The sequence below is a fragment of the Mustela putorius genome, unplaced genomic scaffold (assembly GCF_011764305.1).
Source record: "Mustela putorius furo isolate JIRA1106 unplaced genomic scaffold, ASM1176430v1.1 tig00000095_pilon_pilon_pilon, whole genome shotgun sequence".
Lineage (NCBI taxonomy): Eukaryota > Metazoa > Chordata > Mammalia > Carnivora > Mustelidae > Mustela > Mustela putorius.
The window spans coordinates 19165194-19192959 of record NW_025421280.1 but is presented as its reverse complement, the minus strand read 5'-3'; the positions used below and the strand labels follow the sequence as shown (position 1 = coordinate 19192959).

Here is a 27766-nt window from a genome sequence, read left to right as displayed (position 1 = left end):
GTGCAGCCGCCCGACCGGTCCTCGGAAAGTTAAACGGAGGGTCACCGGCAATTCCACGCCGAATTATATAAAATATAGTTTATGTATAAATCTATTGTTATAGAGTTAGAGAAATGCAACCCTACGCCCCCCGCCACAAATATTTATAGCGGCATAATTTATAATAGCTGAGAGTGGGAAGCAACTCAGGTGTCCGCTCACCGGTGAATGGATGAATAAAATCTGCTCTAGCCAGACAATAGGATAGTATTTGGCAGTAAAAACAAGCGGAGTACGGACACATGGGGGACCCCGCACACCCTGTGGAATGAAAGAAGACCGAGCAGAAGGCCACGTGGTGTTTGCTGGTGCCTACGTGAAGCGTCCAGCACAGGTGGACGGATAGCCGCAGAGAGCGGACGGCAGCGGCCAGGTCATCGTGGTGATGGTCACACCACTCTGTCCAGGTACTAAGAGCCACTGGAGGGTGCACGGAGCTGGGCAAATTCCGTCCCGTGCCTGGGCCGCCGCAGGTAGAGCCTGTGCTTCCCACGTGCGTGTCCATGGCCCCCGAGCCCAGCGCCCTGGCACGGTGCGGATGGGATTAGTCCTGCTGTCCTTCCTGCATCCTCGAGGCAGCCTTATGAGGTGCGGTTATCGTTCCCATTTCACAGATGAGAAAACTGAGGTTTGGGGAGATGACCCCCGGAGGGTGCAGAATACTAGTCAGTCTCTTACTCCACAGGGCTTTGGGCAGGCTTTTTTTTTTTTTTTTTTCCTAAAGATTTTATTTATTTGACAGACAGAGATCACAAGTAGGCAGAGAGGCAGGCAGAGAGGAGGAAGCAGGCTCCCCGCTGAGCAGAAAGCCAGATGCGGGGCTTAAGCCCAGATCCTTGGGATCATGACCTGAGTGGAAGGCAGAGGCTTTAACCCACTGAGCCACCCAGGCGCCCCTTTGGGTAGGCTTTGTGACCCTTGGTCAGGCTCAGCGGGTTGCAGGCTCCTACCAGTGGCTTGGGGAGTGTGAAAAGGACCTCCCACGCTCTCTCTAGCTGTATCAGGTGTGTGACGGTGTGGTGTGAGGACATGGGGTCCCCCGCCTTCCTGTGGCAGGTGTCTCAGCTGGTACCAGACCTTGCAGTACTGGTCATTGCCACCAGGCGGCAGACCCACCCCAGCTCTCCCTTGCAGGGCCGCCGCCGGCAGACCTTTGTGCATTTTTCCTTGTTCTGTGGTTTCAGTGTTTCGTTCTTGGAGTATAGGAGAAGGGCTATTAGAATTGTGCCAGGGCCCAGAGCTCTGGCTGAGAACTGCCCCTCCCCGCCTCCTTTCCCATGCAAGAAGAGAGCTGTCAGGAAAGCTCCCCCCACCCCCTTCTGCAGCGCCTGGCACCCACAGTCCGCCCGGTGCTTGCCTCGACCTCCCTGCCTCGTGTCGGTCCCCTCCAGCTAGTGCTAGCAGGCTGGGAAGCCCTGGCCCCGAGGTGGATAGCAGGCCAGCCCAGGCCTCCTCGCCATTGCTGCTCTTGGCTTCTTCTGGAACTGGCAGTGGTAAAGGTAGGCACATGGCCCCCAGGACAGCCACACCAGGTCAAGGGGCGGTGGGAGCGGCTGTTTGCCCCTGTGGGTTTAACTGGTTCATACTGTTGGACCAGACTGCTGGGTGGGCAGACAGGTCTACAAGTGGGTCCCCTCCTCCCCAAGGGCTCAGAGGATTATCCTGGGGCCCCCACCAGTGGCTGGGAGCATCCAGTGGCTTTCCCCAGCATGAGTGCGTTCCAGCTGGGTTCTAGGCATCTGGCTGCCAGCATGGCCTGCAGCAGTGGAGAGCGGCCAGCAGAGGGAGCTATCATCCTGCGGTCACTGAAGGCAGAGACTCCGCGGTGGGGTCAGGGCCATCTGTGAAGCTCCAGGTGTGCTGATGTGCTCCTGGGCCAGCCGTCAGAGGGAATCCCAGGCACCAGAGGCAAGGCCTGGGAACCCGCATTTTAACGAATCGGGGGGAGGGAGTTCTGCAGGGGTCGAGGGATTGAGACTTCTGATTTGTGGGGCCAGGTGGGAGCCAGGCTTCCCGCTTTCCCTCGCCCTGAGCGGCTCTGACGCCAACCTGAGGGCCCCCTTCCCCAGGATGGGCACTGCTGTTTCTCTCTGCTTCTCTGAGGTTACTGGTGTGGTGGCCATGTGGGGAGGAGCTGGGCCTGTATGCTAATGCCCTTCCCTGCCCAGGGTGGCGGGGGTGGTGGTGGGGAACCTCTGCTCACTGGGCTGTGCGGCCTTGAGGGGCAGGAGGCCAGAGCGGGCTTCAGCCTCTGCACTGGGAGGCAGGCTGCGGTCACATGGCAGCGCTTCTCTGGTGGCTGTGGGCCAACGGGGGGGGGGCCCGGGGGAGGGGACCGCATGAAACTCTGGCATCTCACCACTGCCCCTACCAGCAGCAGCTCGGTTCTCGTCAAATAAACATGACCAGGCCAGGTCATTTGTCTCAAAACATATATTTTATCACTCCTCTCCATATATCTCTGAGCACCTTTGCCACAATTTCAGGAATGTGTAGAGCCTCTAATCGCGACCCCCTCCTCTCCCTAGGCCTTGGCGACAAGGTCCCTCACAGCCTGTGTGATGGCGTCCCTGTCGATGCCAAACATCTTCAGCAGCTCCGCCGGCTTCCCGCTTCTTGGCACCTCGCCCACGGCCAGGCGGGTGACGGTGATGCCAGGCTCGCCCACCAAGGCAGAGCACACGGCCTCACCTAGGCCGCCTACGAGAGGAAAGGAGAGCAGTCAGGGGATGCGGCCTCAGGCTGAGCAGCGGGTGCGCCTGCACGTCCTCCTGGGCCCGGCCAACCCCAGTTTCTTCCCTTGCCCCAGGGATGACAAGATAGCACAGACACCGCCCTCCCCCATGCCTGGAGCCAGACCAGACATCATCAATCAATCATGATCCTTCTGTGTTTTCCTAAGCCCAAGGTGGCCTCTGAGTCATTTTTAACACCATGCCCTGGGCAGCTGTCCTAGCTGAGTGAGCATCTGTACCTGACCTCAGAGGCTAAGCCCACCTCTCCTGCCCTGGAGCCTGCCCTGGAGGAGGGCTGGTGTGTGCTTGTGGGGGGCTGCTTTGCAAAAGACCCATTAAAGACAGAAATTCTGCACAACTGGGTCAGGGACACAAGCCACCTTTTCTCCTCTTAGCCTCAAGGTCAAGATCCTCCTGGGCTCCCTGAGCAGCAGCAGCTCAAAGAAGCCACATCAGCAGCCAAGTTTGCTGGGTCCCTGGCCAAGCCTGGGGCCAACAGGAGGCCAAGTCCCAGCTGCTCCAAGGGATGGCTCTGGGCTTCCTGGGCCCAGGCTGCCATCCTGGCCCAGGATGAAGGAGAGGTGTCTAGCCCTTCCCTGGTCCGCGTGCCCCCGGCTCTCCGGCCCAGGGCTGTTACCTTCGTAGTAATGGTCCTCCACAGTGAGGATCCTGCCCTTGGTAGCACGTGCACTTTCGAGAATGAGATTCCTGTCCAGAGGCTTGATGGTGAAGGGGTCTAAGACACGAATATTGATCTGCTCTGTGAAGGGAGAGAACACAGGGGCAAGGCTGAGGGCAAGGCGCTGGGTGCTGTGGGTGTGTCCTTGCATGGGTGAGGTCGGGGGGTTGTCCTAAGAGTTGTCCCACAGTTAAAAGCCTGGGCCTATCCCTATCATTGGGAGACTGGCTGTCCCTCTGCTCCCATCATCTGGGTAGTGCCTGCCAACACCCAGTGGCTTGCTCCCTCCCTCTGCTTATCTATGATGCCCACGTCCTCTGGCATCCTGGACCCTGAATTCAGAGCATCTGGTCTCAGGGAAGAGAAACACCCGTCTGTCTCCTCTCAAATCCTGAGCCAGAGAATGTAAGCCTTTGGACCATCAAAGAACACTGTGTGGGGGCGCCTGGGTGGCTCAGTGGGTTGGGCCGCTGCCTTCGGCTCAGGTCATGATCTCGGGGTCCTGGGATCAAGCCCCATGTCGGGCTCTCTCCTCAGCAGGGAGCCTGCTTCCCTTCCTCTCTCTGCCTACCTTTCTGCCTACTTGTGATGTATGTTAAATACATAAATAAAAATTCTTTAAAAAAAAAAAAGAACACTATGTGGCTGGCAGGGGCCCACACAGCTTTGCCTCATCTTCCCAGACACCTTTGAAGATACAGGGGAAGCCGGAGGACAGTTCTCAGCGTCTGCTGTGAGACAGGGCCAGGGCTCACCGGGGGAGGGGAGGGGGACCTGCAGGCACAGGGGCCAGGCCAGACGAGGACCCCACAGAACGGCCTCAGTAGGATGAGCCAAACTCTGCCATGCCTCTTGAAGCCCTCCCCCGGGATCGCCATCTCTGACAGGGCTGGGCCTCCCCTGGCTTCCCTCCAGCTCACTGGAGCTCTGGACACGCTGGTCCCTCTGCCCAGGCCTCTGCTTATCACTTCCTTCTCATATCTGAGGTCATTTTCCTGAGGACACCCGCTCTGTCTTCTCCATCCTGCTCTACACGGCCACACCACAGCCTCTGCTATGATTCCCTGGGGCTCCTACCTTTCCTACTGTGTCAGAAGCTAACATCTACGAGCCTGCCCTGGTGATCATAATAGTGATGATAACTCTAGGTCACACGGATTAAATGCTCAGGACAGCCCCACCGGAAAGGTGATGGTCTCTCCACTTTACGGATGGGGATACTAAGGCATGGAGATGTGGAGTAACTCAGGTAGTACCCCACTAAGTGGCGATTCGGGCCTAGTTATTGGACCACTGAGCTGGGGCACCTCAGCTCCAGGGCCATGGGGTAGGGGCAGGGCCTCCAGACACTGTGGTCTCGGAACTCAGCATCCTGCTGGCCACACAGTCCTAAGTGCTCAAAGTGGGGCTTCTATGGAGTGCCTGAGGAGCTTAGTCGGTTAAGTGTCCAACTCTTGATCACAGAGTCATGAGTTCAAGCCCTGTGTTGATAAATGGTGACTTTTGTCACTACCACCATTTAATCAGATGAAATCCCTTCTCTCCCCCAAGACTGTGGATGCCACTGGTGCCTGATCTAAGACCGGAGGGGGCCCTCCTCACCTTTCTTCAGCAGGTCAGCAGCAGCCAAGGCCTCGTGCAGGGTCACTCCAGCCCCAATCACAGTCACCTGGTCGTCCTTGCTCTTCAGGACCACCTAGGGAGGACACCAGGGCCAGTGAGGCTCAGGGACCAGTGGCCGGGGGCGGACCCTGGCTCTGGGCTTGCTTTGGGGTCTCACCGGGCCGTGAGTGGCACTGACCTTGGCTTGTTGGATTTGGAAGTCCTCGTTGTTGTTATAGATAATGGTGTTTTCGGGGCGGCTGGTCCGGATGAAGCAGATGCCCTAGAACAAAACACAATGACAAAGAATGATGAAACGTGGTATGCTCGGGCAGCCTTGGAGGGAAGATTTCTAGAAAAGCCACCGCTTCTCACCTGCCCACTTCCACCCCGCTGTCCCCATGCTGGCTCCCACCCCCCTCCAGCAGGGAAAGGGAGAGTCTTGTCCTCTGGAACGTGCACCTCTCCAGACACTCCCCGAGTAGAGCAGCCCCGTGGCTATGCAGCCCCAAGCCCCACAGAGAAAGTGGCTTCCCTTTCCAGTCGGCTAGTCTCTAAGTGGGGCTGTTCCCTGCAGGTGTGTCTGGCAGAGCAAGGGGACCCACAGGGGACTCTGGTCCACGGCTCTGTGGCCCTCGGTCAGGACCCTGTCACTCAGCTCACTCTTTCTGTCCTGGAAAGCCCGACTCGGGGCGGAGACAGGTATCAACAGCCAGAGAGACCTGGGATGCTGGGATTCTCATGGACACAGAGCACAGTGATTGATCAGCACTGTCGGCCACGGGGCAGAAAGGGTGGTGTGTATCCTGTGTTTCCTGGTCTAACCTCTACAAGCCCCAGGAGGCAGCGGCAAGATCAGGAGACAGTCCCCCCCGGGGGCTGGGGGGCCTGAACAGCCAGCGCTGTGCCGGCCTGCTGACCCCCACCCCCACGCCACAAACGGCCACATGCCCCACCTTGGTGTTGGCTGCTAGTTCCACCGCCTTCTCTGTAGACACCGCATCACTGGGGTAGAAGACAGTTGCGGTGGGGATGGACCGAAACATGGCCAGATCTTCCAGAGCCATCTGAGAGGGTCCGTCTTCCCCTGGGGTGTGGGGGAGGACACGGATGAATCCCCCAGCCACGGAATGGAACCCTACCCCCCACCCCCCGCCGCCGCCACACCTCTTGGTCCCGACGTCCAGGGAAGTGGCAGCGGCAAGCCTCCTGGCCCCGCACGACTTACCGATGGACACGCCGCAGTGGGAGCCGCAGAAGTTGATGTTGCTCTCCGAGATGGCCGCCATGCGGATCTGATCAAAGGCCCGCGTGAAGAAGGCCCCAAAGGCGCTGCAGAAGGGCACCGTCCTGTTGCGGGTGGCACAGCCCACGGCGACGCTGACCTGCGGGGCAACGGTGGCGGCGTCAGCCCCGACGAGAAGGGAGAGGGTGGCCGAGGAGCCCAGAGTCTCACGCCCCTCTTTGGGGCTGGAGGCATCGGTCACCCTTGTGACCGAATTCTCCTCTTCCCAGGCAGGAGATTCCAGGGGACCCAGGGCTTCCTCAGTCTGTCTGTCCGCAAACTCCTTGGACTTGAAATGACCACTTCAGAAATTCTCTTTAAAGTTCTGTTCCTGGGGACTGTTTTTTTTTCCCCTAGCAAACGAGGAAGACCTTTCCACAGAGTAGGCTAGGAAGCTTGGACATGGATGTTCCCTCCTTCCCAGGCTTCTGCGAACCCAGTCCCCAGCATCCTCGCCATCCCCCGGCCCTCTGCGGAGACCAGTCCTCCCTACACACTTCTAGGCCCGAGGAAGCTCCAGACCCAAATCCTGGCGTGAAAGCATGGAGGGCAGGCAGTGGCTCCAAGTCGGCTGCCACCTCCACAGCTCTGGAACCTGCCACGGACGTGACCTCCCCAGCCCACACACTGTGCCAGTTTAGTCCAGACCCTCCAGCTGCCAAGACTAGAAGCCTCAGAGAGACAAGTTCAAGTGGAGAAAGAACTCTGCATATGGTAGAGCCTGGTGGCCTTCTGAGCAAGGAAGCTCTAGGTGCTACAGGCCTGCAGGCCAGGCTGGTGTCCTTGGGGAAAAGGACCATGGCTGCTGGACCCAGCACATTCCAGCCTTGTGACTATGGCTACCCTACCACCTGGAAGGCCCTTTACCCCGAGACAGCCCAGCGAGCGCCACACGTGGCCTACAGACAGCATTTCCGGTGTGCACCTGCAGCCCACCTAGCTCTGCTGTCCGTCCACTCAGCTGGTACGTGTGTACCCGAGCAACACATGCACATTCCTCTCCCTCGCCGCTGCAGTTGCTTGAGGTCAGGGCCGGGTCCCCGCTGTTCCTGGGGTGTCCCTGGGCTGGCCTCCAGCCAGTGCCTGGCATGGCCAACATAGCTGCCCAGGGGAGCAGGAGGACTTCAGCCTTGCTCCACACCCAGCAGACCTCAGCCCCAGGCTGTCGCTGGCCTGGGGCCCACCTGCCCACCCCCGGCAGGCACCCACCATGTTCTGCTCCGCAATGTAGCACTCAATGAAGCGGTCCGGGTGCTCCTTTCTGAAGAGATCCGAGAAGGTGGAATTTTTGGTGTCCCCATCCAGGGCAATGATGCGGTCGTGGGCGCGGCCCAGCTTGGCCAGGGCCTGTCCATAGGCCTTGCGGGTGGCTATCTGTGGGGAGAAGAGCGTGCGGGGGGGCCCTGAGCACTGGGGTAGGCATGTGGCTGGAAGCCTGGTTCAGCCTCCGGAGGTCACAGCATTTGGGGAGGAAGAGGATAAAAATGAGGGTAGAAAAGGGAAGTCTAACACCACACAGTCTGGTGGAAATCTATCTTCTGCAAAGCTGCCAGTGGGAACTCGTACACTGACTGTCTCCAAAGCCCCTACAGGCCCTTATTCCCAGCCCAGCTGTGAGGCATGAGAGCTGGGGATGTTCTACTACCCCTGTGATAGGGAGGACTGTGAACGGACCCCGCCCTGCACAGGAACAGACAGAGGACCAGGGCAAGCCTGCTGTGGGATCACATCGGGGAGCGCCCTGGAGCAGGACAGGCCTGCCTTGGCTCTGCTAGGCTGGACACAGTGGTGTCCTGAGCTTGGACCTAGGGACTCAGGCTGAAGACCCAGAGATAAGGGAAATCAGGTGCCAGGGGCTTTGATCTCAGTGCCACTGGGAGCTTGCTGTGTGACTGTGGGCCACCCTCTTGCCCTCTCTGAGCCTCTGTAGGAAAACAGTCACACAGTTGGCTGTTCTCACGGAGGAGATGGCAAGATCAACACTTAGGATTCCTCCTCGCCCTCTCTCCCTTTCCCAGCCCCCCAGGCCCCAGGGAAGACACATCTTGGTCCCAGCCTCAGGGAATCCGAGAATCACGGCCACTCCAGCTAGACCAGAAAAGCAGGGCCCAACTCCGTACCTTGTCCCCAACTTTATAGTTGGGTGGGCTGGGCATGCGGATGTTGGTGATGCTCACTGACGGGGCGTCCTCTTGAGGGGGGGTCACGAGGATCTTCTTTTTGCTCTGGATCTGGTTGTAAATTTCCTGGACAACCTGATCGGCCATGTTTTTGGGGAGGGGCTTCCCATGCCAAGCGTCCTTGTCCTCTATCCCTGTGGGTACGACACAGCAGGGCGGCGGGCCCAGTAAGACCAGAGCTCCCGAGGACCAGGAAGCTGATCCTCCAACAGCAGAGGGCAGGCCAGGGGCCGCAGACAGGACCGCAACGCTGTGAAGCACAGCCCCGTGTTGGGGGACTGGGGTTGGGTGAACAGGAGTCCGCATGCCCAGCCTCCATGGACCAGCGGCCAGGTCTCCTGGAGCTGGCTCACAGCCAAGTGCGGGGGTTTCCACACCACCTCCCTCACTGCAGGGAGGCCCCCGCTGCAGAAATACTGTTCAGTCTGTTGAACAGGGCGGTCAGGAGTGAGCCTGGCCAGGAGAATGGAAGCCGAGACCCAGAGCAGGGTGAGCTCTAGCCGGGTGTCCCCCAGCGCACGGGGCTGCAGCAGAAGGGCACCCAGGAGCGTCCCGCACCATGCTGCCCTGCTGTGTGGGGACCAGTGAGGCTGAAGAGCCCACTCCTCTGAGGTCACCTCAGCCCACGCTCTCTGGGCTCTCCCACTCAGCACCCAGCCCCCCTGATAGGCCCCCAAGAGCCCCCAAAAGCTTTGAGATTTCCAGATCCCACCTGGCGCTAACACCAAGGCATCCGTGCCAGGCGGCAGCGCCAGGGTACGAGGATACCCCCGAGTCCTCTCCTCGAGGTCCACCCCCTCCCCGAAGGCCCCAGAGCCATGTCCCTTCTCTACAGGACAGTGCTTGTCCTCATTTGCCGCATGGGCCAGTGGGGCATATGGTGAAGGGCATGTGGTGCAGAAGCTGGCCCAGGGTCTGCAGTTAGGCTCCATGGACCTGGGCAAGTGCCCGACCCCTTCAGTCCCGCTTTCCCATGTCTAACAGAGGTGAGGGCTGCCTCAGCCCGAGGGGTTCGGAATCCAAGGGGCCTGCGTGCTGGGGAGCTGCTTACACTTGCACTGCTCTCCGGGCCAGCCAGGAGCCATCTTCTAGACCCTTCTAGGCTCTGCCCATACAGGACCCTGGAAACACTTCACCCCTATACGCAGGAGACCCCGCTTACCTCCTGGGGGAGGACCCAGATTTCCCGGGTTCTCCCAACTTGGCGTCAGCCCTTCTGCTCAGGGCAGATAGCTAGAGCGGCCAAGGAGGCGGTGAAGATGACACCCAGGGAGGGTGTGGGGGGCTGTGTCACACCACTGTCCCTTCTCCTTACCAGCAGGACCTCCCAAAGGCCCTCCTCTCCTCCCGCACAACCCGGGCTCCAATTCAGGCTCAACCACGTGGATGGCTGACTTACCTCATGGAGCACTGCGTCCCCTACCTGCCCCTACCCGCCCCTACCCAGCCCCGTGCACCTGGTGTAAGGCATCAAAGGACTAGCACTTCCTCAGACACGGGATTTCAGAGATGTGCCCCACACTGGTGGAAACCCCACCACCTCGGTTGGCCACAGGGTACAGTGGTAGGGGTGGGGCGGAAGAGTGTGTGGACGTACCTGGGATCCCCCGGCCTTTGAAGGTCTTGGCAATGATGGCCGTGGGCTGGTGCTTGGCCTGGCCAAAGGCCTTGCACAGCTCCTCCACGCTGTGTCCATCCACGATGACAGTGTGCCAGCTGCGGACAGACAGCCAAGAGTGAGCAGCAGTGCTGGGACCCTGGGAAGGGCAGCCCTCGCTCTGCCACGTGGCTGTGGTCTGAGAAACACTAAAGGGGCGCCTGGGTGGCTCAGTCGGTTAAGTGTCTGCCTTTAGCTCAAGTCGTGATCCTGGAGTCCTGGGATGGAGCCCCACATCGGGCTCTCTGCTCAGCAGGGAGTCTGCTTCTCCCTCAGCCCCTCCCCACCATGTTCTCTCTCTTGAGTAAATGATTAAAAAAAAAAAAAAAAAAACCACCCAAAAAACCCTAAAAAGACTTTTCCACTTCCACTTTTGATTTTATTTTCTCTTTTCTTTACCCTTTTCAAATTATTTTACATCCTGTTTGCCTGGAACAGATATTCTTTCTCTTTCCTAAGTAATTCAAAGCTTGGTTCATTTATTTTCTCTTTCACTCCTGACCTGTTTCCTGAAATCTACTAGTTTCCTGAAAGCTGCGTTGGGGACACCGCCCTGGCTCTGGAATCTGTCTGCTGTTAGATTCTTCAACAACATTTTGGCTCAACTTTTCTTTCTTTTTTTTTTTTTTTTAAAAGATTTTATTTATTAATTTGACAGAGAGAAATCACAAGTAGACGGAGAGGCAGCCAGAGAGAGAGAGAGAGGGAAGCAGGCTCTCCGCTGAGCAGAGAGCCCGATGCGGGACTCGATCCCAGGACTCTGAGATCATGACCTGAGCCGAAGGCAGCGGCTTAACCCCCTGAGCCACCCAGGCGCCCCTGGCTCAACTTTTCTTTAGGGAACACAGTTGGTTATTCCACAGATGCTGGATGTGAAGTGCTGGAAACATTTATCAAAAGGACCAGGGGCACCTGGGTGGCTCAGTTTGTGAAGCCTCTGCCTTTGGCTCAGGTTATGATCCGGGTCCCAGGATCGAGCCCCGCATCAGGCTCCCTGCTCAGTGGGGAGCCTGCTTCCCCCTCTGCCCCTCCCCCTGCTCATGTTCTCTCTCTCAAACAAATAAATAAAATCTTCAAAAAGAAAAACCAGCCAGGCTGCCAAACATGTGAGGGAAGGAGCCGGGGCTGGGCAAACTTTCCCTTTACTGCTGTCCCTTCTGGGACTCGGTCACGTTAAGAGTAATAAGGCAGCAGCTGGCGTGTCCTGAGTGCCGGCTCTGTGCAGGCCCCGGGTGGGCACCACGCACATGACCCCCCTCAAGCCGCAGCTCTGGGGCTGGGTGCTGTGGTTGCCCCCATTTCACAGACATGTAAATGGACATGGACACTGAGGACACAATAACCTGCCCCAGGTCACAAGGCAAGTTGGTGATACAGCCAGGACTTCAGGACATGGGTTCCAGACCCAGGGTTATGCTCCAAGTCCCCAGCCTGTGTGGCCTGAGGAGGCTCTTGTGACACCTGGTGGCCCGTTTCCTCCTCAGTCGGAGAGAGTATTTCCTCTCCTCACTTTATCAGGTCAGTCATCAGAGATAATAAACCCTGGGTATTGCTTAACCAGGGACAGCAGCCCAGCCTTGACCTTCTCTGTGCAGACTCCTCTACAAAGGGCAGCCCTGGAGGCCTGGGCCCAGGGTCTTCCAGACGCCTCTGCGGAGGCTAAGCATAGGGGCACGGGTCCCCTGGAGCCCCGACTGCAGCTCGGCTTTTACTCGGAGCAGGAGAGGGTCACTGAGGGGAGGGCTGCTCCTGCTAACACCCACCCCGACGACCTGCTCTGCAACACCGGACTCCCAATTCTCAACCACGCACACCCCTCGGCCCGCTTTACTCAGAGACGGGCCCTGTTCTACCCCTTGGGCTGGCTTAGGACGCGGCCCCCGGACGGATGCTCCAAGCCCTCAAGAGCCACATCCCTCAGTCCCATGCTGGGCCCCCCATCCCACTCCAGCCAAGGACTGAGAGAGGACGTGTGCAGTCGTGAGATGTGAGTGCTCTGAGCACTATCCCACCTCCCAGCATTACCAGTAAAGGGACTTCCTCACACTGGGCCTTAGGCCACAGCTCCAGGCCGGTGGCCTGGGTTGCCACTCTTAAGTCTGAAACTGTGAGCCAGACGTTGAAGAACAGACACCTCCTTTCAAGGGGGCCTGGCCTCTGGCTGACTCAGCCCTTGGACCTGAAAAGCTCCCAGCTCGGACAGCTCCAGGGTGGTGAGGCCACGCAGGCCACAGCCCCGTACTCACCCGAAGGCCTCGCAACGCTTCTGGTAGACGTCCACCTGGTGCTGCAGGGGGGTGGGGTCGCTCTGGCCCAGGCGGTTGATGTCAAGAATGGCAATCAGGTTGTCCAGCTTGTAGATGCTGGCGAAGGCCATGGCCTCCCACACGGAGCCCTCGGACAGCTCCCCGTCGCCCAGCATGCAGTAGACACGGTAGCTGTGCAAAGGTGGTGGGTCAGAGGTTAGCCCCTCTCATCTGGGGCAGGCACCGTGTTCCCAGCCCGTCCCTCCTGGAGAGCCTGTCCCCTGGGGAAGGGAGCAACAGCCACGTGGGACATGTAACAGTGCGGTCAGTCACATCCCAGCTGCCCACCCTGCGTCCACAGGCAGGGCTCTGCTACCTAAGATCCAGAGAACAGGGGTGATTAGGGCACGAGTAGAATGAATAAGACTTGGCAGCAGGGTGGGGGACCAGTGTTACTATTCTCACTGGGGGGACAGGGCTTGAAGCACCTGCGTGGGGTGGGTCTGCTTCTCTCCACCTGTACAGGAACTAGAAGTATTGGGGAGCCCTGGGGACTCGATCTCAGGAGAGGGCTGGGGAGGCCAAGACGCATCACCAGGAGCATCCCAGGGTAAGCTGTCAGGCAGAAGGGTCCTCCCCGAGGACCACGATCAGGATGGGGACGGTGCCTCATAGGACGGGCCCTCCCCAAGATTCCAAGGCTGGTTCTCACCCTAAGATTCATGCCCAGCCCTGTCTCCACCCCGGGGGCCTTGTCCTGGGTCAACAAGGCAACCCCAATGGCTTCAAAGGCAGTGTGACCTGGTAAAAAAAGCACTAAACTTGGGGCACGTTACCCAGTGAACAGAGCCAGCTCTGAACCCCATCACCTCCAGGCCAGCGTATGGCACCCAAGGGGCTCTCCATGTTGAGCAGCCCTGTCCTTGAGGTGAAGGACAGTTGTCACTCTCAAACCACACAGATAAGACAACAGGCTCAAAGGTCAAGGGGCTTGTCTAAGGGTCACACAGCTGGGGAGGAGGCCAGCGGGGATTCAAACACCGGTCTGAGCGCCCAGCCCTCGAGGTCCACTCTGGGCCATCCAGGAAGGCACACAGCTGGAGCAGCGCTGGGCCTGGAGCTGGCTGGAGCTGAATGAGCTCAGCTTCAGGGCCTCTGGGCTTCCAGGCCCACGGCAGGGGGAGCTGGGGAAGAGGCGGGAGGGCAGGGCCACACTGTCAGCATGACTCAGCACTTGTGTGGGCCCGAGGTCAGGGAGGACTCCTGCATCCTCCCTCTGGTGCCTTCTGCTTTCCCTTCTGTGGTCTCCAGCAGGCCAGCCTCCCCCTACCCTGCCCTCTCCGTTCCTTGCTGAAGCGGTGTCCTGTCCCCCAGCTGTTCTCCCCTCCCCTCTGCAGGCTGCACTGGGGGCCCGGAGATGCTGCAGGTGGTGCTCCTGCCACAGCAGCTCCCAAGGTGAGCAGCCCAACGGTGCCCAGGCCAGAGAGACTAGGGAATCTGATTGACCTGGGAAGAGATTCCAGGGAAGCACGCTGGCTGCCTTCCCTGCCCTGCACCTACTGCTGTGGAAGGCCCGTGGGGGCCAAGGGCGGAGCACTGCCACAAGCTCTGGTCAGGAGGGTATGCTAGGGTCCCGAGGAGACCCACGGAGGCCTGCTGGATTTGGAACGAGGGCCCCAAAGGCCCACGGTCACAAACCGCCCTAAAGATAAGGGACCCTAACACGTGTCCCAGACGTGTTTGAAAAGCACCTCGAATATCCCACCCCATCAGGACTGCCCAAAGGGTTACCGCACAGCCATAAAACAGAAAGAACCTTATGCAATCCTTAAAACCATCTCTCGACAGTTAAGGCAGAAAATGTGCACCATGTTCTATAGATTAATGTTCTATAGTTCTATAGAAAAAATAGATCTTTCTATTTTTCTGAAAAGCAGAATGTACAACTGTGCACGTGCGAAGGTTACCGATCCATACGTTTCCTCTCACAAGAACACGGAGGAAACAGGATCCGTTCAGTGAGATTCACGCGGGAGGTAGCTGAGCATAGGAAAATGTTCACTATCTCATAATGCGTTTCTATATTTTTTCCATGAGTTGGCACTCGAGAATTCAAACAAAATTATTTCAGAGGCAAAGTCAAGAACGCCAACTTGACCCACGCTCGCTGGTGGGCAGATGGGAGCGACGGGACAGGAGGCCAGATCGAGTCGAGCAGGCTTCCCCACTCCGGGAGCAGGCGAATTCCCCCGACAGCCTGTCTGTCCCCTCCTCCCTGCCAGGTACGGTCCAAGAGCCTGAGCCTTCGCCAACCCTGGCTGCTGGGAACGCAGCTCAACTTCTCCCTCCACTGGCTTTTGCTCCATGATGTCAGGGTCAGGAAATGACCCCTTCACAGGGAATTACTTCAAGCATCTGTAGGGAATAATTAACTCACATCTCTGGTTCTGCGCCAAATAAAATACTCTTAAACACACATCCCATTCTGTGCGTCTTTCTTCACTTCACGGTGAATCACTCCTGGTGGAGCGGAGTCTGTCCCCAAAAGGGTCTGGGAGGCTTCACAGCCTCAGCTCCACTACTGGAGAGTGGTCTCGGGATCTCCCTCCCCTGCACACTGTAGGTGCTCACTGCGGTCCCTCTCTTCTAGGGGCCCATGCTCACCACCACGCCCTCACGACCGCCCTGGCTATGGCCCTTCTCTTGCCAGTGGGTGGACTGTAGGGCACTGGGGAAGCCCCTCCTACTCAGGCCCCTCGGAGCAGCCCGGGGACCTTTACTACACTGCAGATACACACCCAGGTTCAAATCTGACGCGTGCTTTCCTGGAATCCGTAGCCAACTCTCCTCCCCACTTACCCCTACAGACACCTGTCTGCCGGCCAAACCCAGCCTCACCACAAAGCCCTGAGACTGAGACCTGCCGCGAGGGGGTTCTCCTCCAAACCGCCCTGAGCTGGAATGGCAAATCTCCCCAAGCAGGCTTCTTGCCTATCCTCTGCAGGCCCTTCTCCCCAACGTCTGCCTCGTCTCTGGCTGGCAGGTGGGGCTCAGGGATGCCAGGACCCTGCAGAACACATAACCTCCTTCCCCAAGATAAAGGGGAGTGGCTCGAACCTGGGCCTATGGCGCTTTTGTCAGACCATGGGGCCGTGGGGCCCGAGAGGAGGTACCGGGGGCAACAGTTAAGGCCCGGCCGCCGAGGACCCCTCCCAAAACTACTGAAGGGAGGGTCGGGGAGTGGAAGTCTTACCTGGCTTTATCGAAGTATTTGCCCGTGTAGGCCATCCCACAAGCGGCCCCAAGGCCCTGGCCCAGGGAGCCAGTGGCCACGTCGGTGAAAGCTTGTTTCTGTTGGAGGAGAGAGGGCCACAGTTACAGCAGAGAGTAGACACTGCCTTCCCCCCGCAACCAGCCTCTCAGGTCCCTGGCCTCAGGGCCCCGCGGAGGCAGGTACAGGCTGGGTGTGCAGAAAGGCCCAGCCCCGGGCAGCCTGCACCCGAGCGTGAGCTCTCACTCTCCAGCAACGGCGATGGGGGGTGCGGTTCACATACCAGCCGTGCCCACCAGGCAGCTGGGCGACCTCAGCCTCCCCCATCACCCACCTCACACCCATTCATGACAAGACTCAGGAAACACCTAGCCCTTGTGGGTGCCCAGACGGGAGGTGAGTTTTCACGGTAGCCTATAAACTCCAAACACTTACAGGGGCCAGCACCTGGGGGAGTAAAGCTGGGGCCCTTCCCTGGGGTGTCCCCAGCACCCCACTGTGACCCCCTCATGGACCGCGCCATGACCCTCTTTTCTCTTCTCCCAAGCTGTGTTGACGAGGCCGGTGTGGCCCTGGGGGCGCAGGGAGGTTGGGCCCGCAAAAGGCCTTGCCCTGAAGCCTGGGGTGAAGAATGTGCCCTGGAGACACCCACTTCCTTCCTTCTTCACCTCAACGCCCTCTTCCCCGACTTTCAACACCCTCCATTTCTCAGTGGCACCCGCTCCCCTCCCCACACGCCTTGAGAAACAGGAAGTGCTCGCCGAGGCCGGCTGCTGTGGTGGGGGGTCCTCACCGGGACAGGGTGCCCATCCAAGTCAGAGGTGATCTTCCTCAGGTTCAGCAGCTCCTCCTCGGGCAGGAAGCCGGCCTCCGCCCAGACGGCATACAGGATGGGAGCCGCGTGGCCCTGTCAGGGGTCGGGGGAGATGAGCGGCCCAGGGGGCATCGGCCAGGTCGCCAGTACTTGGGGGCTGCTCCACCCCGCACACCGCGAGCGAGCAGAGCCTGGCCGAGCCTGTCGGCCCTTTCGGGGAGGTGGCAAGTGAAGGCCTTCGGCGCCTCCACAGCCCGAGGCTCCCCCAGCCAAGGCCGAATGGGCCCCGGGACAAGCGCAGGGGGAGCACAGCTGTGCCGCCTGCCCGTGCCAAAAACCCCAGCAGGCCGCCGGCCGCCCTAATCCCTGCTTTCTGGCATGGGAGCCGACCTGGACAGACTTCTAAGCTCTCATGCCTGCCCTGGGAGCCCAGAGGCCACAGAGCCAGGCCTGGGTACAGGTGGATTTCAGGGCTCCGTGGCACGGTCTGCGGCTGTGATAGTCATGCATGAGTGGTGGGCTCGGACGCCTCAGCCCAGAGCCTGCCATGGGGCCCTGCCACTCCCAAGCCAGCAGGCATGGGCCTGGGGGCACCAGCCCTGCACAGAGAGCCGTGCAGTGCCCAGCTTCGACGCTGTACCCCAGGCCTGGACTGGAGTTCCTCCTGTTCACATAAAACAGGGGCAGAACAGCCGGCAGATCATTTTCACAGTCCCCCATGAATTCAGCTGTTTGTTTCTTAACTTGGCCTCAGTGTTGCTGTGGGTCGGCACGGGGTGAGGCACCAAGGGGTGGGCCGGGCCGGCAGACACCAGGGGATGGGTCCCCTCAGAGACCCCTCACTGCCAGCACAGGGCCCGTGTGCCACCTGGCCCAGGGGAAGGGTGGTGGGCTGGGCTCCTACCTTGGAGAGCACAAAGCGGTCGTTGTGAGGGTTCCGGGGGTCCTGGGGCTTATAGCGCATGGTGTGGAAAAAGAGGACGGCCATGATCTCCGCGGCACTGCAGCATGACGTTGGGTGGCTGTGGGCCGGGGGAGAGACAAGACGCATGCATCATGGCCCCAAGCCTCGGAGCGACAGGGCTCTCCCCAGGCCCAGGTATGGGGACCTGGGGGTGCATATGCCAAGGAGCCACAGGCCTGGCTAATCAGAACACCACATGCTTCTGTTCCTGGAAGGGCTGCAAGCGGTCCTAAAGATGCCACTATGGGTGGTAGGGGGTCACACCCTCCTGGGGCCCGGAACAGACCCAGTGCAAGGCAGTGCTGAGGCTAGAGAGTAGAGCCCGGATCTTACCTCACTGCTTCTAGTGGCAGCTGTCAGGACACAGCAGCCGAGGAGTACTGCCACTCTGACAGCGAGCTACATGCCAGGGGTCCTGTCAGGATACTTCCCACTCATGAGGAGTACCCTGCTTTCCCAAGCCCCAAGAGGTGCTGGTTGTCTTAGGCCATGGGCAGGGGGTAGGGGAGGGAGACTCACGGAAGAACCACAAAGCTCCCAGCAGCCTCAGCACAGAGGGCTGGCAGCCAGGAAACTGGGGCCTCGGACTCTCCTAGGCATCACTGGACTACTTGGCCCTTTTTCAGCTGGCATCGGAAAGGCTGGCATCGCCATTAGTAGCCAAGCTTTTGTGCAGAATTTAAAAGGCAACACATATTATCTTGTCTTCCACAAAGGCTCTGATCATGAAAAAATTATAACCCTTTCTGCCCATGACCAGGGTGGAGGGAGTTCTCACAAAAGCAAGAAGCTGCCCTTCTAGCCCTGGAGTGGTGGGGTCAGGGGACGACCCCCTTTTTTTTAGCCTTTTGTTCTAAATGCAGTTCCCTGCAAATACCAATTTGCATGAACAACAGAACGTGCAAGGGTCAGACCTTAGCAGAGGCTTGTGGAGGTCTCTCAGGACCCTCCTAAGTCCGCCAGTTCAGGGGCCAGGCCACGCTGGAATTCTCGGCTGGCCCTGACGGCCCCCAGGTCCACAGTTCTGTGAACACATCAGCTGCAGGGCACGGGCCTCCCAGCCGCCTGCTCCATGCAGCTCAGTGCAGCCCTCGGAGCTGCTCGGAGGTCCGACACAGAAACATGCCTAATGCCAAACCCAAGGGCACATGCAGCACCTGGGGTTCACGCGCGCCTCCCTCCTCCCCTGCTGGTCAGCTCCCCATACTGGGTTAGGGGGTGAGTCACTCCCAGCGCAGACACATTAGTAGAGAAACCCAGAACTGTCCATGCTGGTTTAGTACAGGGGTCCCGGCACGCCATCAGCTTATACTTAGCCGTCTTTATGAGCTCCGGGTCATGGGGGAAAGACACTAGGCCTGAAAGAGGGAGGTGAGGAGACATAAATAGGAAAACTTGCTCCACAGGGCAGGGACCTCTCCCCCTCATCCCCCGTGCTGAACTTAGCTGGAGGACAGCCTAGTCAACACCAGCCAGGCTGACCTCCTGCCTCCCCAGCCTCCCGGGGCAGCCTGGTCTCCGAGGATCCTGTTTCAGAAGTGAAGACCCCAAGAGGAGACGCTGGGTGGGGAAGGGCACAGGAGGATGGCGGGTCAACTCGCTCAGGGGAGAAGGCAGGCAGGGCAGGTGCAGGAGCTACCCCTGACCCGCCCACCCGGTGATCCCAGCGCGACATTCCCCCACCCCCCTGGGGGCGTCAGGGATCCATTGTGTGGCACAAGCCCTTTCTGCACGTGGTGGAAGCATGCCCAGGCTGGGGCAGAGATGGGCTGGGAGGGAGAAGCTCAGCCAGGAAGAGACACCAGAAGTTGAAGAGTAACACTTCCCTGCCAGGTCCGTGAGCAGCAAGCCGACAAGGTCATCCCCTCCAAAGCCTGCATCCTGGCCTCCCTGCTGGCCTGTCTGAGCACCCACAGAGCGCAGACGCACAGGGCAAGGGCTTCATCTCCTGAGGCTCAGCTCTTTCATTTGTAAACAGGGATGCTAGGTAGGCATGGGAAGGATGCAGGGCGGCCCAGTAAGGTAATGCGTTTGAAGCCTGGTCACTACGGGCCGCCACCATCCATCCACTGGAAGGCCAGATGCCAAACTGCCTGGTGCTTCCAACTCCTCCTTTGCTGGCCGGGACTGAGATGCCCTGCGGACCACGGGGCGGGCGGGAGGGGAAGGAATGAGCCTACGACTGAGATGGTTACCTGTAAGCTCAACCTGCTAGAGGGACTTCAGGGCTGAGAGTGTCTGGAGCCTGTGGCTTCAGGGCTTGAGCTTCCCCTGCAACCCCAGCATGTCTGGGGTGGGGAGGGGACCTCTGTGGGTAGAGGCTCCCCCCAACTCCATCCTGCCGGGGATGTGTGGGGTTGTGACACACCTGTGGAGGTAAACTAGCTAGACAGGTGAGAGGGGAGGGCTTGGGGGGAAGGTTTGCATCCTACTCTTTGTGATGCATGTGGGGAGAGGGGCTACAAGTTTGTACAAGACCTGCACTGGCCTGAACAATGCACCTCCAGTCCCAATTCGTTCAGTCTACGAAGAGGGCACTGATTGCTTCAAGCAAGGCCTAAGTGTCTCAAAGGTCCTACCTATTCTTCCAGGCGTTCCCCCCTCTTCCCTTTAGCCCACACCCCACATGTTTGCCAGCTTCCCTGCAGGAGAAGCAGAGGGAAGGTCCCTCACCACTCTGGCAGGGCGGGTCTCCATTACCAAGCCATATGGCTGCTGGCCTCCATAAAGTGACCCCTCTCCCGCCATACTCCAGCTGGGCCCACATCGCAAGGAGTCACAAGGCTTCCTGACAAATGAAAAAACCCGGGAGGCCAAGCACCTCAGCGTATAGAAGTACGAAGAGAAATAATCTATTGTGAAGAAGGAATACCTAGTACCCAATGAAGAAAGTAAAACCACAAGAGCTGAAAACCTATACCTGAGAAACTAAGAGTTTATAAAAATGCTGTGAGCTCAGGCAGTAGAAAGATAATAAATAGAACAAATAATACATTATATGTTAATTAAAATAATAAACTCATGGAATAGGAAACAAATATAATATATATATATATATGAAAGCCAAAAGTTAGCTCTTAAAAAAAGAATACAAATTTAGTCAAGGTCTGATAAGGCAGGATCCAGAAAAAGAAGGGCAGTTACTAGAAAAGGAAGGAGAGACCTAATAGATAATGATACCCCTAACAACGAGATGCAAAGAAATTTCGAAACAGCAAACAGTCTAGGAAAAAAAAATAACTCCCCAAAACTGACTCAAGAAGAAATAGAAAACCCGAGTCATCTTTCAACAGTTACAAAGAAACAGTTACAAAGAAACCAATCAGCCACGGCAGGTGCACATTCCCCACGGCCCAGCCACACCACATGGTAGGTGTACTCCAGGAAGGACAGGGGCTGTCCTTGCATTGCCTGCAGCGGCCACACCTGGAGGCACCCACGTATGTGTTGGCACAATAGGTTACTCACACCACACTCGGATAACAGAAAGCTCGGCAGGACAGTGACAATGAGTGAACCATACAGATACAGCGCCGACCTACTCTCACAAATCTACCACGTGAGCAAAGCGTACTGCAGAAGGATCTGCAGACCAGAGAAGACCATCCGATTAATGGAGATTTACAAATGTTATAAAATGATAAGGAAAAACAACGGAATGAAAATGCACAATTCGGGGTGCATTTCTTCTCTCCTTCTAGGGGAGGAGGAGGGACACCCAGGAGTTTTAAAGCACTGCAATGTCCTGGTTCTCAAGCTGGGTGGTAGGCACATCCAGGTGTATTATTTATAACGTATGTGCATTATTTGTACTCTTTTCTAGCTGTATATAAACAAAACTACTCAGAAGGGAATCCCAGGATGCAGGATGGAAGTGGCTCTTGGAAGCAGTCCTTGTTCTTCCTGCTCCCAGAACTGCCCTTGCTGGCTCCTGCCTGGAAAGACTTTCTTCCAGACCTTCACAGTGTTTCTTCTGGGGTTTACCCCTATGCCACCTCCTCTGAGAAGCCCTCCCTGACCACACTATCTACAAATACCTTTTCTTCCCCTCACTTACACTTGCCACCACCTGACGTGACATGCCTATTTACTGCCTACTTATCCTACTGCAACACAAGCTCCACAAAGGGAGGGACTTTGAGCCTTTTCACTGTTGTACTCTCGGGCCTGAACACAGCACCTGGCACCAAGTGCACAAATGCATAAATGATGTACCTTGGCTCTGAGATCCTAGGGGTGTAAACTCTCTGAACCTCAGTGAACTTGGAGATAGTAACAGAATCTCGCCGAATGAGGTGGTGTGTGTGTAAAGAGCTTGGCACAGTACACAGAAAAAATGGCAGTGGTTCAGTATTTGTGTCTAACGTATCATAGATGAAGTCTAACCTCTTCCTCATTTTGAAGATGGAACCACTAAGAACCACAGAAGGGAAGTGACTTGCCCAAGGTCACAAATTCTACCATCAGAAGAGCAAGGACATGAGCAAAATGCTAAGAGAAGCTGATGAGCACACAAAATGAGGTACATCCCCACGATGGAATATTCCGGAACAAAAATAATTAAGTACCGCCACATGTTACCATATGCAGGACCTTCCAAATGTGCGAAGTGGGAAAAAAAAAAAAAAAGTCAGACCCCAAAAATCCCATTCTGTATGAGGATGAAGTGAAATGTCTGGAAGAATTAGATGTGCAGAAAGTAGATTAGCGGCTGCCTGGGAGCTGGGGATGAGTGCAAATGAGCATGAGGGACCTTTCAGGAGTGATGAAGAGTCCTAAAAAACTGGATGTGGCAAATTCACTAAAAGTTATTGTAAATCACTGTTATTTTACTAAATTTACGGGACAGTCCGTCAGCTGAGTCAGTTAAGCATCTGCCTTCAGCTCAGGTCATGATCCCAAGGTCCTGGGATGGAGTCGGGTTCCCTCCTGAGCAGGGAGCCTGCTTCTCCCACTCCCTCTGCCCCTCCCACCACTCGTGCTCTCTCACGCGCTCTTTCTCAAATAAATAAATAAAATCTACTTAAAAATGTACTGAGCTTACTAAAAGCCACTAAACTGTACACGTAAATGTTACGATTTGCATATTATACCTCAATGGAGCTGTTGCAGATTTGTTTTTCAAAGGAGGATAAAAGATGGGGAGCCCAGAGGAGGAAGTTCTCAAATGTCCATAGTCCCTGGTCCTGTTGTGCAGCCCGCAGAGATTCACTAAGTCTCCAAGTGCAACTTCTGAGCACGAAGCCCGAACAGCGCACGCCCTAGTCAGCCAGACCCACCTGCTGCTGGAGTCCAACATCTTGGCCCCACAGCCCTCTCCCCCCACCAACTCTGGGCAGACTCTGCCTCTGTGGTTAGGACAAGAGCACAGGGACTGCCTAAGGACCCACCTCTGGGCAGGTCCCAGCCCTTAGCATCCAGGGCCGTCAGTGGTGGTCTGTGGCAACAAAAAAGTTCTGGATTTGGTGGGACCAGGCTCTAGTGACCACAGGCCTGCCTAAAGAAGCAAAGTCCAAGGACCAGTGCAATGACAGGGACCATGATGCTGTCAGAGCTGATGCAAAACCCTGAAAACATCTCAGGCAGACCCTAGGCAGGTTCCCGGTTCTGGGTTTCAGGAAACACGGTCCAGCACCCACCCTGCTGAGTTCAGAGGTCTCTTAGGCAAAGAACTGAGTCACTCTAGGACAGCCTTGTGTTTTCACACCGAGTTGGGAAATGCTGCTGGGGCAATCTCAGTGGGCTGTCCTCTTGCCTCAGTCAGCACCAGGCTGGGGTGGAAAGCAGCCCCAAAGGAGGAGGAGGCCCTGACAGGGCTTCCTGGGGCCAGAGACTCAAAGGAGCCCTTCTGAGCCCTCAGCCGAAGCATCCCTGGAAAGCCAGAGCTGGGGAGCAGGAATGGACTTCCAGCCACCTCAAAGTCACATGGCCCTCCAAGATGTGAAGCCCACAACGGCAGGTGGCAGGGCCCCAGGGCTTGCTCATTCCATTCCCCTAGTCCCACTCCTGAGGGATCCACTTGGGAAATCACCTATCCATGAACTTCTCCTTTAAAGATGGGGAACCTGCCCTGAGACGGGAAGGGCCTTCGAGACAAGGGTACAGCCGCTCAGAACAAAGCTGGGGTTAGGCTCCTGTCTCCCCGTGCCCACCAGCCAGGTCTGGCCAGACACAACACCCCCAGGCAGCCCTCGCAACACGGTGGGTCAGAGCCCTAGGGACTCCTTAAAGGCATGGCCGCCACCCCTGTTCAGGCCTAACTCTGAAGGGGTCCACAGACAATACTCAGCGCTGTTTGGATAATGCCACAGCCGAGCCCTGATCGATGAGAACTACAAAATCTTCATCCCCAGCCTCAGCAGCCAGGCCCCTTCAGGGGAGGCCACCAGATTTCACTTTTGTAAAACCTGGATGAGCTGGGCCCTGCCACGGTTCCTTCAGCACGTGGAAGGACAGGACCCTGGAGCCAGTCCTGCCATTGTCAGTGCTGCCTCCACAAAGGGCTCTCTGTGAGGGCTTTGTCCCTCTGCTCCTCCGACACAGAGGCCAGTGTCCTCGCTGCCCAGGGCCTTGGAGCTCCACAGACGGGTTCAGCGATGGCACGGGAATGGGAAAGCTACCAAGAAATCAAGACCTCCCCGATCCTGAACCCCAAATGTGTAACCACAGCCCCTGTGGGGGACCATGGAAAGACCCCAGAGCGTCAGCTCCCCAGAAAAGAGGAGTCCTGACGAGAGGGTCACTTTGGCTGGGGCTACTGCCCAGACTGGGCCTGAGCCTCAGGACTGGGCCTCACTCCCTGTGGGGAGGGGCTAGGGCCTCAAGGTGAACATCCAGGGACCGGAATGCTGCCCTACCCCCCAGTCCTCCCTAGCCATCTCTGCACACACACAGCTCAGCATACACCCCTGAACCCCACTCTTGTGACAGCGGTTGCGTAGCACCGCTTCCTATTGTAAAAGAAGTTTTCTCTAAGTCTCTCCTGCATCTTTACACACTGATAAACACACAGGAATCAGTCTTAGACACACTCGTTCTTTTGGCAAGTGGACACTTTCTGAGCTCAGAAGTTCCTCCAAAAGGCATTATTACAATGTAAACCTGGATGTAACTCTCAGCCACCCCAAACTGTTATCTTTTGCCTGTAGGTTTTTAACTACCTAACAAAGTCCCAGGAGACCTACCTGACACCCCTTTCTTTGGGAGCCTCTATGTGATGGGGACTCTCCCAGTGTCCCCAGACTGACTGCCATCTGCCATTTCTGCACTGGGCTGTCCCCTTTAGAACTTCCCCTTGGGAGCTCCTGATGCTTGTAATGTTATCTCATTTCTCCCAGTGCTTTCAAGCTGACCCAACTGATACCCTCCATCACTGCACTTGTCTTGCCCTTTCCAACTTCCATTGTCCAGCGTGGCACTGACTGGCCAGGCTCAGAAGTCTTCTAGTCAGACCAGCCCTTCGCTGGGCAACACGGAACAGCCAGCCACCAATGACCAGCCTGAGCGACTTGCCTAACACCCCAGTGTCAGGAAACGTAAAAGCATCTCCTTCCAACAGTTATTCTCAAAATGCACAAAACAGTACTAGCCATAAAGGATGCTCTGTGTCACGCCAGGGAAGCCTGTTTGGGTGCTCAGTGACCCTGAATTGTCTGCAGGTCCTGTGTGGGCCTGCAGGATGCTCAGACATGTAACAGACTTAACTGGGTAATTGCCATCTCTCCAGAGGGATCCCGAAGAACCTGGCTAGACAAGCTCCCAGCACAGAGTAGGGCTCAATAAAACCCTTCAGGGTGAGTGACCCCCTGAAACGGTCAAGGGAAGGGGACCTAGTAGTACCCAGCAAACAATACCAGCTGTGTCGACCTCCTGTGTGCCAGGCTGGGGAGGGGGCACTGCAAGGAAGCCCAATCCCTGCCTCGGCAAGGAACACCACACAGAACGGGTAAGTCCGACACAAACCCAGTGGAGAAAATGGATTCAAGGCCCGCATTGGGGGTGGTCTGAGAGAGACCTGCCAGGAGAGGTCTAATTCCTTCTGAGAACTGGAGGTCTTAAAGGTGAGTGAGTCCCCATCCTGAAAGTCAAACAGATTTATTCATTAATAACAAACATACCCTGTAAGACACTGGCCAGAAGCTAGAATTCTGTCATTGCTTTCAGCACACAGAGGGGCTGGAAAGATTCCTGGAAATCACCCCCTAGCAAACCCTCAAAATCACTTCATCAGCCTGGCACAGTGCAGTCTCCCAGTCGTCATGCCAGGGCCCAAAGGGGACACCGGAATCCTTGAAACCCTCCAGGGCAAGGGAGCTACTACTGTTCCCATTTTATAGAGTGGGAAGCAGACTCTGAAGTAACTCACAGGCTGACCCTCCCAACTGTCCCCAACGCCTCCAGCTCTACGCTGGCCTGTTATTATCATGGTCCCTGCTACCTTCGGAGGAGGCTCCCTGGAATCAGCAGCAGCCTTTCTAAAGCTTCTGAGCCAGAAAGGCCGGCGGGAAAGGCTATTGGGGGATGGGCCTCCGGCCCCGGCCACGGGGAAAGTGCGTCTGGCAGCTGGCCGGGCCCTGGGACTCGGTCCTGGGACTCGGTCCTCGGTTCTCTTAGCCTTGCAAGTCTCCCCTCCCACTCCTCCCGCCTCCAGCCCCAGGTCCCATCTCCGACCTCCCCTGCAGGCCGCGTGCCGGGTTCCGCACCCACATGGCCGCCTTCTTCCCCACTCTCCAAGCCTAGCATCTCAGCAGACCCCTGCTCCAGACTCGGACCCCAAAGCACGGGTGGCAGGAACGTGAGCGGCGAAGGGGAGTGGTCGTGTGAGGTGGGGAGAGGGCCGGGCCCCAGGCTCCCCGCAAAATGAGGTATTAAAACAGGCGCCCTCGTGTCAGGCCGCCGGCATTTCAACAGCAGCTCTCGCCGTGTGCCGCACTGGGCACCTGTTCCCCCAGCCTCGGTTTCCCCACCCGCAAGGCGGAACATTGGTAGCGGCGCCCACAGAGGGCCGCGCGCGTGGAGCGCAGGGCCGGGCTCTGGGCGACAGCGCGGTCACAGTGGGCCTCCCGGCACCGGACTCCCCAGTCCGGTCCCCGCGCCCCGGACTCTCAGGGGAGCCGGCGCCCGGGGAGCCGCAGGCCCGGCCCACAGGACGGAAGCCCGGCCGAGAGCGCGCGCTGCAGCGGAAGGCGTCTCCGGCCCGGGCCGTGCGAGGCGCGCGTCCCCGCCACCTGACCGCGCCCCGGCCGCCTCCCTCCAGGAGGCTCCGTGCAGCGCGACACGGAGCCGGCGCACCCGCGGTGACCGCGGCCTCCGGAACGGCGCCCTCCCGGTCCCCGTGCCCGGCACTCACCCTGAGCCGGCCGCCGTGGTGGCCTGGATGGAGCTGATGCGCAGGCGGTTGGCCGTGTCCTTCAGGGCCTGCAGCTTCTGCTGGTCAGGCTTGTGGTAGCCCTCCATGGCGCGGCCGGGCTGGCAGGAGGATGGGGTGGACGAGGGTGAGGACGTGGAGACGCACAAGCGGCGCGAGGGCTCCGGTGGCGACTGGCGGCGGCCGAGGCCGAGCACCGCGCGGGGGCGCGTTAAGACTGCCCGGACCCGCCCATGGGGGCGGGGCGAGGGCATCACCCCAGGTCTCCGTGCTGCAGCGGGCTTGCCGCGTCCCGCCCTGCCCCGCCCCCGCCCCGCCCCCCGGCTGCCCGAGCGGCCCAGACCAGAACCTTCCAGCGGCATTCCGGGAAACCCAGGCGGCCGCCTGGGCGCCCAGGGACCCAGCCCGAGACTGTCCACCTGCCTGACTTCCCCTTGGCCCTGCCCGTCCCCCGGCATTTGCTGGGCACCTGGGGGTGCTGCCAGGCTCCTGAAGCCGAACTGCCCTGCTGGAATTAACTACACACAAGTAATAGTAATAGTCACTCCAGGTTCTAGGTTGGGCTCAGAGTTTGCCTGACTCGCATCTTCACGGGGGAACGTTCTGTCTCCTTCTCCTCCACGCAGCCCCGTGCGGAACTGAGAGGGGAAGCCTCGTTGGTAACACATTTTACAAATGAGCCAACTGAGAACTGCAGGGTCCATCAAGGTCACAGAGTTGGGGGATTCAGGACTCTGCCCTCGCCAAATGGCTCCGTCTGCAGGTCCCAGCCAGGAGGGAGCAAGCTAGGGCTTTAGGGGCCTCTAAGAGGAATGGGGATTATAAAAATGAGAATCACAGTAGTAGTAATGGTACTACGAGCTGTCTGTCTTTAACTGAGAAGTTACAAGTAGTAGGCCTTTCCCAAATTATTAGGGCCTAATAACA

The 27766-nt window shown here is 57.9% G+C and overlaps 1 protein-coding gene across 1 annotated transcript; it reads right to left on the bottom strand.

Moving 5' to 3' along the window:
• Window positions 1-2454: 2454 nt before the first annotated feature.
• Window positions 2455-27045, bottom strand: TKT (transketolase). The gene is made up of 14 exons (XM_004738190.3): window positions 26822-27045; window positions 17413-17530; window positions 16488-16601; window positions 15677-15774; window positions 12424-12615; window positions 10118-10236; window positions 8461-8654; window positions 7550-7714; window positions 6284-6440; window positions 6012-6142; window positions 5255-5338; window positions 5056-5149; window positions 3412-3534; window positions 2455-2739 (listed from the first exon to the last, which is right to left on the bottom strand). Exons 1-14 carry the CDS (start codon window positions 26926-26928, stop codon window positions 2564-2566), a joined length of 1872 nt encoding a protein of 623 aa, XP_004738247.2. The 5' UTR covers window positions 26929-27045; the 3' UTR covers window positions 2455-2563.
• Window positions 27046-27766: the final 721 nt, after the last annotated feature.